Source organism: Agelaius phoeniceus, chromosome Z (assembly GCF_051311805.1).
Source record: "Agelaius phoeniceus isolate bAgePho1 chromosome Z, bAgePho1.hap1, whole genome shotgun sequence".
In the NCBI taxonomy this organism is placed as follows: domain Eukaryota; kingdom Metazoa; phylum Chordata; class Aves; order Passeriformes; family Icteridae; genus Agelaius; species Agelaius phoeniceus.
In genome coordinates, this window is record NC_135303.1 from 20,466,177 (window position 1) to 20,481,184 (window position 15,008).

Consider the following 15,008-nt stretch of genomic DNA (forward strand, 5'->3'; position numbering starts at 1 on the left):
TGTGATGCTACCATTTTCTCCTCAGATTTTGCCTGATGATCCAGATAAGAAACCCCAGGCAAAGCAGTTACAGACCCGTGCAGACTACCTCATTAAATTACTGAATAAAGACCTTGCGAGGAAGGAAGCACAAAGGCTTGCTGGAGCAGTAAGTAAAATGTGGCATTCATTAATAAGGTAAAACAATATGCTTATTGGCATGTCACCTGATTGTTTTCATTTTTCAGTTCTGCACTTTTTATTTGTGTAGCATGACTCTATTCCTGATTTTAGAACATAAGACAAACTCAGGATATTAATTGCAAGTTTCATAATGTATTAGTCTCTTATTATTGGTGTGTATTCTCTACTGTTGCACTAAGCTCTGTCTGCAGTCCTGAGTAAAGTGGTGGTCATTAGTGGCAATAAATAAGATAAAAGGAATCCTCTCTTTGATGTAAAATCAAATCTTACTTTGCAAATATAGTGCAAGGATGCCTGTCAGTTGACGTGATTAAAGAGATCAATTTACATTCAGGGCAATTCAAAGAGGAGGAAAACAAGAACTAAGAAGAATAAAGTGCTAAAGGCTGCAAAATTAAAAGAAGAAATAAAAAGTGATTCTTCACCACAACCGTCAGAAAAATCTGATGAAGATGATAATGAGAATAACAAGGTGAGTATCTTTCACACAGTAAAGATACTTACCATACATTCAGTTCTTCCTGTTAGTATCAATTTGTAGTTCATCTTCTGCTTGGTTTAATAAAATTATAACACCTGAATGTCATTCTTTTCCCATGGCCACTACAACTGATGTTGCATCAGTACAAACACATGGAAGACTGTATCTATTTCAGTTTAATGATAAATAAAAAAATAAGGAATTATGAGTTTTCCAAATAGTTATTAAAATATTATAGTCTAAATACCAGTGACATTGCTCAGTTTCAACTTTTTTTTTTAACCATTAGCCCTGTATTTGCAAGAATTGCAAATCACAGTTGTAAAACTACTGGATTTTGCTCATGTGTTACTACTACTGGTAATGATTCTTAAGGTAAAAACTTTTATTGAAGCTGAGAAAAATGTCACCAAGCTCCATTGGAATGCGCAGCATCAAAGATTGTATTTGAAGGCTTGCATATGAAAGCTCATGTATACATCAGGGCTCTCATTTTTCAGAAAAACTAACCTTGTTGGGTTTTTTTACATATGATTATTAATCTTGGTATTATGCTTTTGTTGTGTCTTTTTATTTTTGTTGTTTATCACATAGCAAAATCACTGGACATAAAAATTTGGATAAAATTTAGGTCATGTCACAGCTAATTTGAAAACAGCTGAATTAAGTCACTGCAATTCTGTAATCAATAAAATACTTTGCTTAAAGCAAACAGTTACAAGCCATTGTAATTGTCAGCTTGTTCTAAAAGAAAAACTACGTATGGAAATACATAGTTAAAATTAGCATTAGAAAAGCCATTATAAATCTATGAAAAAATAGTAATTTTTAAGCACTCTTTCAGTGTATGTCTTTAAATTGTACTATAAAGAATAAAATGTGAGGCAAGCAATAAAAAAAAAATGTAGACTGCCCTGTGTTTATAGCTAGAATAATCTGCCTGGAATGTAAGACTTAAGACCTGCAAATTTTGCCACAGTTCCCAGTACATTAATGGGGACAACTGGACCCTAAAACTAAGCAAATTAATTGTTTAACTACTTTAAAAATGAGTGTTAGTCTTCATCTCCACTCAAAAGAAAAGACACTGCCATCAGCTGATGGACTTAACTGTGTTTTGGGAAACTGCCTAGAATGCTGTCCTCTCTGTTAATAACAGGTACTCATCACTTGAGTACTTTTGGGCACTGAATAACAATTCCATTTCTGAATACTGGACTGTATACTACAGCCTTCCTAAACTACTGGCTTTAGTTACCTAGATCCCATACTGTGTGCACTATCTAAAACTTTCCTATTTTACTGCTAGAATTAACAAGAAAGTTTTTAAATCATTGGATTTTTGCTAGAAAGTTCTCATGATACCTAAACACTAAAACCTAGCCCTGACTGAGCTCATAACTTCATACTTGTTCTAAGTAACTTGTTCAGTTCAAGTCCTAGACAGTCTTTCATCTGTTTTCATGCAACAGATAAGCAGTTTCTGTATGTGCCTTTCTGGTATGTTCAAATAAATTCAAACATGATAATGATTCTTCCATCTGTGTTGTAATAATACTTTATTTATAGTATTTTTCTGTGTCTGAAAGGATATTAGTTTTTATCCTACACCTTCTCAGTGAATATTACAAAGAGCAGTGAGTAATACTTTGTTCACCTCCAAACAGTTAAATGGGCACATAACAGAGAGTCTGTAATTAAAGATTTTTTTAAAGCCTAGTAAAAGTAACAGTTCTGGAAAAGAGAAAGTTGGGATTCTGTTACCTTCTCCTGTGAGTGTTTAATATGGGATTGGGACAGAGCTAATTAGATCAGAGGTCTTCTAACATCTCGCATCACTTGACTATCTTGACTGACCAGGTCAGTTTTGCAAAACCATACTTCCTTTTAGATTTCAGTTCTTCAGTCTAACAGCCTTTAAAGGGATCAAATTCAAACTTTATTCCAAGTTGACTGGATGCAATTTCTCATGCCCACTGCCTCCACCAATCAGTACTTGCTTTGTCACATCAAGGAAGTGAGTGCATAGCTCTCATATTTCTTGACCAACTGCATTACACTTCTATTTAGAGGTGATTTGATAAATCTATGACCAGAAATAAAAAATTCACAGATAAAAAATGTTTTAATCTTATATCTGCAAAACTTGTATAGATAGGAACCCTGTTTGATGTTACGTATATGCTTGCATATTGCAGGATGAGATTGTTTCAGTGAAACATCTGCATAAAAAATTTAAAGCAGAAAAAGAAAATGAAGAAAAGCCTGAGCCAGATACTGGTATAAAGAAGGAGGCTGAAGAAAAAAGAGAGACAAAAGAAAAGGAAAATAAGAGGGATTTGAAAAGGGAGAAAAAAGAAAAAGAGGATAAGAAAGAATTAAAAGAAAAGGATATTAAAGAAAAGAGAGAAAACAAAGTAAAAGAATCCACACAGAAAGAAAAAGAAGTAAAGGAAGAGAAGGTAACTAGGTTTACTTATCTTACATAGTGCTAGAGAAGGCCACCAGCTTTATGTAAATGATTTTGAGATGAAAAAGTGTTGTGGATCTGATTAGTTGTCATTTCAATAAAGTATTTTATGTTATTTGAAGCTTTACTTTTACTACCTGAAATCATTAGGACAGGCATTTGAAATGGGGAACTTCAGTGATACAGCTCTTAATTGGACTGAATGTGTGCAAAAATTCTATTTTTCCATTTTCCTTTTCCATTTCACAGAGAAAGTAAAATGTACTGTCATTGAATGTCAGCATATATTTTATACATTGAAGAGAATGCAGTGGTTATGGATATTGTCATCTGTTATAATTGCAGAACCAAAATAAAATGTAGTTAAATATTTTTGTATCTTGTTCTTAGGTTAATGAAATCAAATCTGAAAATAAGGAAAAAACTAAAAAAATTCCATTGCTGGATACTCCAGTTCATATTACTGCATCTAGTGAACCGGTTCCTATATCAGAAGAATCTGAAGAGCTAGATCAGAAAACTTTTAGTGTGGTAAGTCACCTTTTAATAAATTAGTATGTATACTTCATAGTCTAAATAAGGACAATTACTGATATTCTTGATATTGTTACTTGGCACAGTAACACAGGTGATCTTTTGCTGTGTCTCGGATCAATGAATGTTATTGACAGTGTCCTAAAGTGATTTTTGACTCTATTCTAGCAGTTTTATTTTGGCTTTTTGTTGTATATATGCAAGATAATAGAAAAACTTTCCCAACAGTTTGTAGGATTAATAGGTTGAGAATATAAACTAAAGGTTTATCCATGAGAATCACTTGTATATCCTGCTTCTTAAGAGCAGATGTGTATGAATGTTATTGGAATTGATGGAGTCTTTGGCTTCACCATATAATATATGCTTTTCTTCTTTGTAAGATAGCAAGAAAAACTAGGATTCTACACTTCTCTTCTGAAGTATTGCAAACTTCAGTTTGTAAACACAGGAAGAAACAATGCTAAAGCACTTAGAAATATCTTGCTGAGGTAATGTCTCTGACACCAAAAGAATTCTGTTTAATCACTACTGCTTACAAAAATATAATTTAGCATTTGAGAAAAATGTATATGCACAATTTATATGAAGTTTTATAGGTTGGCTGAGGCCCGTGGAAAAGTATCAGTGAATTACTTTCACAGCTGTGGTTGTTTTGTCATTCAGATTTCAACAGCTGTATTTTTGCCAGCTAGGTCTGTTTGGTGTATTGTGGATACTGGCCGTGAGAATGCCAGTAGGATTCTTATGAATATGGCAGTTACTGTCCATGGGTTTATTCTTAACTGACCTGTGATTTTCAGCATGGGCCTTGAGTGATTCAAGTGGATATGTCAGTGTGGCTAATGACAGAAAATAATTTGATTTCCATATGCAGTTATATATTTCTGATCACTTCTCTATTTAAGAATTGCACTTTATAAGCTGTCTTTTAAAAAGCTACTTTAATCTGTGGCAAGTGCAGTATGTAAACCAGATGCTTGATTCCTTAGTAGCATGAGATGGCAATGGAACAGCTTCCCCAGTTTTTCTGAGTTGTCCCTAGATGCTTACCTGGTAATGGTGATATTCCATTTCATTCCATTCCAGGTATTTGTTTGGTTTTTCTAGGTTTGGTAGCATATAGTGGGGAAGAATGGGGGAAGGAGGTGACTAGTGTTTATCATTATGCCATGGTCAGGTGCAGTCTAAACATACTAGTTAAGTGCACTTTCAAATGGAAATGCTCAGGCTTAACTGACAGTGACCTTGATGACAAGGAGGATATTCTTCTGGTCATGGGTACCATGCTATTGGAGTTTGATGTATGATTAAGCGAGTGTCTGCAATTTAAACCATGCCAACTGGATTTGTCTGGATTTATTATTAAAACACTGGATTCAAAATATGAAAATTCAAGAATGCGTGACCTTTTTCTGTGGCTAGTCTAAGCATTCCCTGCGGCCACATCTTAAGTGCTGTGTTCAGTTCTGGGCCCCTCAGTTCAAAAAAGGACATTTTGGTACAGAAGTCAGTCCAGAGAAGGGAATGGAGCTGGGGAAAGGTCTGGAGCACAAGTCTTACGAGGAGTGGCTGAGAGAACTAGAGTTTTTGAGCCCAAAGGAGAATCAGGGGAGACTTTACCACACCCTACAGCTGCCTGATAGCAGGTTGTAGCCAGGTGAGGATCAGGTCTTTTCCCGGGGAACCGGTGACAGGACAAGGAGAAACGGCCACAGGCTATTTCAGGGAAGGTTTTTGTTGGATGTAAGGAAAGATTTCTTCAGTGAAAGAGTGGTTGAGCAGTGAACAGTCTGCTCAAGGAGGAAATAGAATCAATATGCCTGGTAATGTTCAAAAGAACATGATGTGGAACTTGATATAGTTCAGTTGGGATGGTGGTGTTCAGTCAAAGGTTGGATTTAATGATCTTGGAGGTTGTTTCCAAGTGTACCCAAACTAGCTTTCTTCTAGGTAGCTTAACTTCTGCTAATATCTGCAAAGGAGTGAGGTTTGAAAAATGCTCAGAGAAGCAATTTTGATCCTTTATTGAATGCCAAGTGTAATGGTGGCAGAAAGTATTTGTTTGAAATGTACTGAACACTCTCATATTTAATTTTCACATTGAGTTTGTATAGCTTTGTAGGTGGTAAGTCTTGCCCTACATGATTATGCTAAGAGTTGTAATTGCAAAATACAGTTGTAGTAAGTCCTTTTCCTCACAAATACTATATATTAAATTAGCGCTTTCTCATATCCTAGTGGTGTCCTACCCTTAAGGGGAGGACATCACCCTAGATTTGTGGAAGCTTGCAAGAGAAAGGAACTTCAAAAGTGAGCAGGTCTACAAAAGCTTAGAAGGTTTTATTAGTAGATTACACACTTTGAATGAAAAGCATTATGTTAGTCCCTGACCTGCTATGTAAGCCCACAGCAGTGGGTTTTGAACAGAAAAAAATGTGGCTTTACAGCTATCCAGCTGCTGATGTTTGAGATATACACATTAGCACCTTCTACATCTTGATATATGTATTTTATACAATCTGATGCTTTCATAGAGAAGTGAATTTCCAGTTGGATTGATAATCTTCCAAAGGGAACATGTAAAATATTTTTAGACCTCTGAGGCAGTCTTGTGTTTCATTTGACTTCTAACAATCCTGTCTTCACCTCTGGTTATATATCACAGTAAAAGGTGAGTCATGCTTGAGAATGAATTTTTTTCTTTTGAATTGATACATTCCTTTTTTCCATTTTACAGTGCAAAGAAAGAATGAGACCTGTCAAGGCAGCATTGAAACAGCTTGATCGACCAGAGAAGGGCCTTTCTGAAAGAGAACAGCTGGAACACACTAGACAGTGTCTTATCAAAATCGGGGATCATATTACTGAGTGTCTAAAGGAGTACACAAATCCTGAACAAATTAAACAGTGGAGAAAGTAAGTTATTTTCTTGGATTTTACTTGAAAAAGGGAAATCTACAATTGGTTCCTTTGAGAAGAGTAGGGTTTAGTTATTTCTCCTGTTTATTTTTCCCCTTGTCTTGTATCTTTCTGCTGTTTTAAATAGGAGTCTATTAAAAGGTGATTATACATTGTTCTGTCTTGTAATGGATTGACTTTAAGCATTGATGCAGAACCCTGTATTTTGTCCAGAGTGTGGAGACATCTCTCTCCTTAACAGATGTGGAAAAACTGACAGCAAATGCTGGAGACTGGTCACTGCCACTGTATTCAGTGAAAACCATTCTTACCTTTAACGATCTGGTTTTTCAACTTCAGGTCATTTTGGTTTTTTAATAATTCATGTTGAAAATACACAATTCTAAAATTGTGTTGAATGTATGATTCCAAGTTGTAGAATTCTTTCTTTTTTTTTAATGTACTCTAAAATGAAATTGTGTATTATGTATTAACTATTACTTGATAACAAGTATTTATCATAATATACTCAGATGCACTTGAAAAGCGAGGGAAGAGTTTGAATCTATATCAGATGACAATATAAAAAGAACTAAGAAAAAAATACTGGTCTTGTATGTCATTGTTACGTTCTTAATGCAGTTTTACTTACTTTTGTCAGAATGTTCTGTTAATGTCTCTGTGCTTGAAAATACATCCTGTGATTATATATATCAAATTCTAAGTCTTGCATTTTTTTGAAGAATTCTGTTAGTGTAATTTGCTTCTCCTGATTTTACTTCCTTTACTTGAAAATAGTAAGGTGATCTGAGATATAAAAACAAGATCCGTGTCTTAGGTTTTGGTAATTTTTTTATTATTTTAAGTGGAAACTTGTAATAGAGCTGTTATTGAGAATAATGCTGTGATGTTATGTGTAGATAAATAAAATTATTTTAGCTACATTTGATAAGAAGTATTGTAGTTTATATTAAGTTAGAATGGTCTCATTAGACACAGCATTGACTGGCTGCATACTTAGTCAAACTTGTGGACAGAAATTATCATGTTTAAATAATCACAGTGAAGGAGAATCCTGCTGCTTTATGAACACCCACACTTCAAATATTTTTGATCACTGTTATTCTGTAGACTTTTCTAAGCATGCCACCTGCAAATTTCACTTAAAAAATCAGTTAAAATCTGTAAAAAATCAGTAAAAATCTGTTAAAAAAAACTTTACCTGTGATCATGGAAGAAAAAGTTTTCTTCAAAATTTTGGCATCTTGACAGCAAAAAACCTAATTTGCTCTTCTTCGGTTCCTTCAAGCACAGATTTGGCACAGATTTATTACCCTATGACTTCTGTCCTCTTTCACATCTCTTACTTGGTTTCCAAAAGCCTTGACTAGACTTCCAAAAGTCTGTGGAAAATTTCTCTTGCTGATGGTTTAATACAGTAAGGTTTGTTGTATCAAGTTGTGTTATCCTGTAAGAAATTTCACGTTTGAAAGAATTTTTACTTCCTTTAGGTACTTAAATTTTTTATTTACAGACTGGTAAATACTCAGAATTCAAACAAATTTTTAGAAGATATATATATAAAGTCATAGCTATGGTTTAAATAAGCATTTTATAAAAATTTAACAATTCTTATTAGTACTATTTTCCTTGCACTTCACACTCCGAAGTACTTATAATAAATATTAAAAAGTGAAAAATTTTTAAAGGGATCAATCTTTCAAATATTTAATTTACAACTGCATAACATTTCTTGTGCAATTTGGCAATATTGTGTAGCTTATATACCATTTCCAGTTTACTGAAGTACTGTTCAAATAATTTCAGTCAAATCCATGTTCTGCTACATTATAAAGGGCAAAGAAATGTAAAGACTTACAGCTTCTCTTTTCTTCTTCCTCAGAAATTTGTGGATTTTTGTCTCTAAGTTTACAGAATTTGATGCCAGAAAGCTACATAAACTGTATAAACATGCAATCAAAAAACGTCAAGAGTCTCAGGTAATATTTTTAAATTGTTTTGAAATACACAAATACATATTTTAGTTATTATAACTTCTATTAGATTTAGAGGATTATGAAGAACATGGAAATACACTTCAAGTTGGTATTTGCGTTTGCAGTATAATAGTATCTTTTGATAGGGTATTTTTCTAATGTATTCAAATGAACTTTGGGATTTATTAATAAGTACATTTTTACCATTTTACATTTTTACCATTTTACATTTTTGTCTTTTTTAGCAACACAATGATCAGAATATTAGCAGTCATGTGAATACGCATGTAATCAGAAATCCAGGTAAGAAACTTTCAAGTATATTCTTGTGTTAAATACCTTAAGTAGTCATGTTTATTTCATTTCACATGTCTTCTGGTTCTGTTTTCCACATGGTTAAGTACCACAGTAATAGACTGATTGGAAAACCTTCACTAATTTGGTCTTGAAATCCAGCAGAGTGCAGAGTGAAGCTGGTACTTAACAGGTTATTCGACCATCCTTTAAAAAAAAGCAATTTTGTGTTAAATTTTGGAGAGGGCAAGACGTCTACTTAAAACCTATAAATTAATCAGAAATTCTGAGACTGTAGCTGTCACAGTATCACTATGATGAAATAAAGCAGTTCATTAGTCAGTCACAGTCTGACAGGGGCTGTCACAGTTGTTAGTTACAGGGGCTGTCTTTTATTGTTGTAAGTAACACTGATTTTTTTCCCCACGTGTTCCCACACCTGCCTTTTTGTATGTCGTGCTTTATTTAATCTTGTGTTACTGAACTTCCAAGTGTATTTTCATGGACTTGAAATCAACAATCACAAATTTTAGGAATACTACTGAAATTTTTTTGCTAACAAGGTGTTTCTTTAAACTATTACTCATACTAAGTCTATCCCTTCTTAGAGAGGAAGTTGCTGCCATTCTATCTAAAATTGCTCTACTAAACGTACCCTCTCCTCACTGCCCATTTGGACACTCAGCTTCATAGACTGAATGGAGAAGTTGAGAAGTTCTATGCATCTACATTTCCAAGTCCTATGCATCTACATTCTAGCTTGATTTCCTCTTAAATCTGAGATTTTCTTCTGTTCACTGGCATTAGTGCATTTCATTTTCAGCTATTTAGGTCTTGTTTCTTTTAAATTATGTCCATTTCATACTGGTTTACAGCTGTTAGATAGAAGTGCTGTTTGAATTAGGTGAAGTAAAAATGTTATGGTATTTCCTTTTAACCTTTGCTTTATTAAACAGATGTGGAAAGACTGAAGGAGAATACAAACCATGATGACAGTAGCCGGGACAGCTATTCCTCTGATAGACATCTGTCACAACACCACGATCATCATAAGGACAGGCATCAGGGAGATGCCTACAAGAAAAATGACTCCAGGAAAAGGCCTTATTCAGCCTTCAGCAATGGAAAAGATCACAGAGACTGGGAACACTACAAACAAGACAGCAGGTAAGTTTCTTTAGCAATTTTGAAATCTGGTCAGAATTCCCTTTGTGTTTTTGTAGTTATGCTTGTAGGAAGCGCCAAACAATCTTTTCTGAGTAACACAAAATTGCAACAATGATCTTTCTCTAATGCAGTTCTGTCAATTTTACATAATTGTGGCTCTTGATGTGTTACCAGTAACTAATACAAGTTAGTTCTTGGTTTTTAGGTACTACAGTGATAGTAAACATAGGAAGTTAGATGACTACAGGAGCAGGGACCACAGGTCAAGCCTGGAAGGGAGTCTAAAAGACAGCCGGGTTCATTTGGATCACCGTTCCCATTCAGACCACAGGATACATTCAGATCACCGTTCCTCTTCCGAGTACAGCCATCATAAATCTCCCAGAGATTATAGGTACCACTCAGACTGGCAAATGGACCACAGAGCTTCAGGTAGTGCCCCAAGGTCACCCCTGGATCAGAGATCTCCTTATGATTCAAGATCTCCCCTCGGTCACAGATCTCCGTTTGAACATTCATCAGATCACAAAAATACACCTGAACATACATGGAGTAGCCGGAAAACATAACAAAGACTGATATTTTTCTGGACCTTCTTTTAGCCATATACAGTAAATTAACACAGTAATTGCCTTACATGACTTGAAAGATACAGACGGGATATTCTATCAGTAGCAGTATTGTTACTTCTTTCCAGGATGCAAGGTCTATTATCCCAACAGAAGAAAAATATTTTTGTATTTAAAGTTTATGCTGCACTGTGCTGCAAATGCTGTGGCACTTTTTTTTAAGAAATGGAAGATGTTTACTTTTACAGGGACCTCAACACTGCCCATTTCAGACTGGATCTTAGTATGACACTCTTCATGTCAAAGTGGTTTGAGGCTGATAATGTTTTAAGTTATGTTTGTAAATGAACTTTTAAACACTGATCTGTGCTCATATTTCAGGAGGGAATGGGGAGAATATTTTTTTTTCTTAGTAAAGAATTCTCAAGGACTTTGTTCACTTTCCAAAGCTACTTGTTTACATTGTACACTGCGACCACCTTGCCGCTTTTCATCACAAGCTTGAATATTTAAATTCTGTACCTATAACTGTAAAATAGTCAGGATTTGTCCTGTTTGTGATCAGTTACAATGCCTTTTTACAAAACAAACAAACAAAAAAAATAAAAGCAAAACACAAACTAAAGGCTGTAAATTGTTGTAAATTTATTAAATGAGCTTTTTCCCCCCTCAGGCTTTTTTTGACTCTTCCTTTCCTCACCAACTCAGGACTTCATGTCACAGTTATGAAACAAAATCAGTGTACGTACATTTTTCAAGAAAAGATTTTGATGGAGTCACTGTTCAGAATGTAAAAATGGGGAAAGGAAACTATTGCATTTAGTGCTCCCTTTTTTTGATACTTTAGATACATGTTTTGTTTTGTGGTTTTGGGGGTTTTTTGTTTGTTTTGTTTTGGTTTTTTTTTTGTTGGTTTTGGTTTTTTGTTGGGATGGGTTTGTTTTGGTGGGAGGTTTTTTTTGTTGTTTGTTTGGGGTCTTTTGGGTTTGTTTTTTTTGGGGGGGGGTCTTTTTTCTGTATGAAGCTGTCAGTGTTGTGATTGTTTGTAATGAAATGGTAAAAAATATCTAGCTAAACTGTGCTCTGGAAAGCTTTTCAGGTGCATTGGTTTTAAAGGAGGTGTGTCAAATACCTGAACAGTTCAGTATCCAAATCAATCAAAATTAATTGTAAATTCATTTGTTCCCTCTTCAACATGGGCAATAATGTCAAATGTGCTATGCAGGTAGTTAATATTTTAAAAGATTTGAATTATGACTTTATTGACAGAATTGTTACAATGCACACTGATTGTACATAGATAACTTCTATCTGACAAATTAAATTTAAACTAAAAGGACATGTGGGTCTTGTAGTTTTCTGCTGTGTTTTTCTATACTGTGTTACTTTTCCCCATGTTTACCATAAAAACATTAAAAGTACTGAATTTTATTCCTGGTGATAAATAGAGAAGGTACCTAGCCTGGCATCAGGTGGCAGGAGCTGCATCTCCTGCTGCAGTTTTTCTCTGTTCCTGCAATATGGAGTATTTTTTCCAATTAAGCAGGTTTATATGGAAGCATTTCCATGGAACCACAATCTGTCCACAGAGTATGTTGAAGGACCTTACTGTAGGCACAGTTGCTGCACATTAAGTAGTTGTTGCTCATTTAGTGTAGGCTGGGACTTGGTTAATTAATGCTGCTTCATTTCTTAACTTTTCATCTTGACAGGAGCTGAGGGGTTTGAGTGGTTCTGCTTTCAAGCTTGATTGTTGAGCAGTGTTCTAGGCAGCAGAGTCTGATAAGGTTTTTCATGTGTACCATGCACATTCCACTTCCAAGGGTGGAAACATAGAAGTCAGAACATCTCCAGACACATCCTATAGCATAGACAGGGCATTCCCATGGAGCCTGGTTTTCCATCAGTGTGGCTGTGATACAACATTGCAGCTTCACATGACATGATTGGTCTGTACATTTTCACCGAAGGTCCCTCAGGTCTCTGAAATACTTGATGGCTTTGATGATGTCAGTCTTTGGGAATTAGTCTCCTTATACTTTGTAAATATAACTTTTACTCAGTCATATTTTCAGATCACATTTCCAATAGTTTAATTTTTTCCCCTCTGCTTTCCATTACATTTTAAGTACTTGAAGTTTGATGATGGAAGTTATCTTCATTGCTGGTAATGCCTCTTATGCTGTATCTTACTTTTCAAGTCCATATCCTCTGCAAATGATCCTTTTATCATTCAGTCTAAATGTAAGTTTGATCCTTGTTTTGCTCATTTTTAATGAAAAGTCTTTAAGGAGTGCGTCCAGTCCTGAAGCATCCATCAGATACTAATGTTGCCTGTCTGTCAAAGATTTTGGGAAATAAGAATTCTGAAGACTGCAAGTCCTCATATGGCTATTTATAAAGGCTTAGGTGTTTCGTCTACCATGCACAGAAGTCTAAGACTTCCATCTTAATCCTGTTATGTGTTTCTAGTCTACCATTCCCAGTACTACCCAAAAAAGAGTAGATTGTTTTTAAGTGTGAAAAAGCAGATTAAAAAATGCATTACTGCTCTTAAAAGTTTTAGGGTCAGAGAAATGCATATTCTGATTGCTGTTAGTTGTCAAGTGTCATGTGATCATCATTTACCTGATCACAGTTGCTCTATGTTTTCCCTTATTTTGATCCTCCATGCATATGTCGTGGTGTCTGATCAGCATTCAGACAGTTGCTGGTTTCTGAGAGTCTTTCAGCACAATCAACAGGACTTGCAAAAGACGCGGGTACCTCTCACTGAAGGATTGGCAGTTCCTGCGGTGTTAACATGACACTCCTATGAAAGGAGTGTGCCCTGACCTCCCTTTGAGACTCCCTAGGATAAGTATCTTTGATGCCCTTTTGAAGCTTGATTATTTGTTTTGTCCCTGTGACAGATAGTTTGTCATACACAGACACATCTTGTGAGTTTCGAAGCCCTAACTGGGTAGTTGCAGGGCTCCACTTACAATATAAAATCCCAGGAAGTACTCTGGTAGCAAAGCAGTTTTAAGGAGCTGTTTTCATCTCCAGTGTTGCACCTAGTGTGGTGTTCAGTGACAATAGCTCTTTTTGGTAGGAAATTACCTCACCATTACTTAGGAATTATACAGAAATCAATGTAGAAAATTTTTTGCTTCTGTTAGAGAGTAGTAAATAATGTTAAAATAGTAATACCTGGTATGAGTTATCCATTTGTACCAAACAAGGTTTGTTTTACTGAACTGTGTTGGGACAGGTGTGTGCTGCCACTTTATGTCATCATTATTCCAACAAACTAGTGTGGCTGCAGCTGAAATTTCAGTTTTGTTCTTAAAATTTTACAGTGAATCTTTTATTTGTGAAACAGTCTAGAAGCAGTAGCTAAGGAACACAAATCTGTGGGATGCTGATAGGAGCACAATGAAGAGAAGGTTCATGGAATTAGTTGTTTGTTTCTTAAGCTTTTATTTTCCTCTCTATTCCATTTACTTATCTTAAGATATAAGTGGAGAACACCTGAGTAATGGTAAGTACCTTCTGGTCCACCTATCCTTAAACTCCCATGGTGTATTTGGATATGGCCAACACAAAACCAATATTTCTAGCATGTATTTTCCAGGCCCATAGCCCTACCAATTTATTGTTTTGTTGTTGTTTTTTTTTGTTTGGTTGGGTTTTTTTTTGTATTTTTAAAGCTTTTAACAAATGAAAAATTTGTCATAAAAGATGAAATTTAGTGATGATTGTTAATTTTCATAAAAATGTAAGAATTGCTGTTTAATTGTCCTGATTAAAAGAAAATAACTATTTCTGAACCTTGCATAACAAAATAATTCTGATTTGTAAATTATTTTTAGCATCTTCATAAACCTATTCAAAAACTACTCTTGAGATTGAGGCATTACCACAGTTGATCCCATTTTTGCAGTAACAAAAAGAAGGGCTTTGCTGGAAGGCTGACTGTCTCAGCTGTGTTAGGATGTGTCAGGTGAGTGCATGTTTCTTGTATGTCAGATAGGTGACTGTGAAGGAAATTGTGCCCCAGGCTGCTGCAAGTCCCTCTGACGCCTGCTATTTAAACCTGAAGTGTCCAAACCCAGCCTGATACTGAGTGAACCTATTTTTATATCCCAAATTCCCACCCCACTACTTCACCCTCAGTGTTTCTTGAAGTCTTTGGAAATCGCAGCTGCAAGACTTCTGAGACATTTTGACATATAAACTTTAGATCTATATTCTAGTTCAAGAACTAAGAATGAAGCCTGAATAACACACTGGAACATTACACATTATTTCTTTCATGCAGTTTTTTCATCAGACAAGTCTGTCTTCTCTGAAAATAAACACACAGATATCATGGCAGAAAATCATGTGACACTGATCCCATGAGAGAAAATAATCAGAGAGCTTTTATT

The 15,008-nt window shown here is 35.1% G+C and overlaps 1 protein-coding gene across 2 annotated transcripts in view; it reads left to right on the plus strand.

Annotated features, from left to right (window-relative positions):
- Positions 1–11,935, plus strand: part of CHD1 (chromodomain helicase DNA binding protein 1) — a 55,546-nt gene extending 43,611 nt beyond the window's left edge. For both annotated transcript variants that reach the window (XM_077171144.1, XM_054652264.2), the window contains exons 29-37: positions 26–148; positions 518–655; positions 2,863–3,126; positions 3,525–3,665; positions 6,409–6,587; positions 8,473–8,569; positions 8,812–8,869; positions 9,817–10,027; positions 10,233–11,935. In XM_077171144.1, the coding sequence (XP_077027259.1) occupies positions 26–148; positions 518–655; positions 2,863–3,126; positions 3,525–3,665; positions 6,409–6,587; positions 8,473–8,569; positions 8,812–8,869; positions 9,817–10,027; positions 10,233–10,596 (1,575 nt within the window). In that variant the 3' untranslated portion in view covers positions 10,597–11,935. The remainder of the gene's footprint in view (positions 1–25; positions 149–517; positions 656–2,862; positions 3,127–3,524; positions 3,666–6,408; positions 6,588–8,472; positions 8,570–8,811; positions 8,870–9,816; positions 10,028–10,232) is intronic.
- The last annotated feature ends 3,073 nt before the right edge of the window (positions 11,936–15,008 follow it).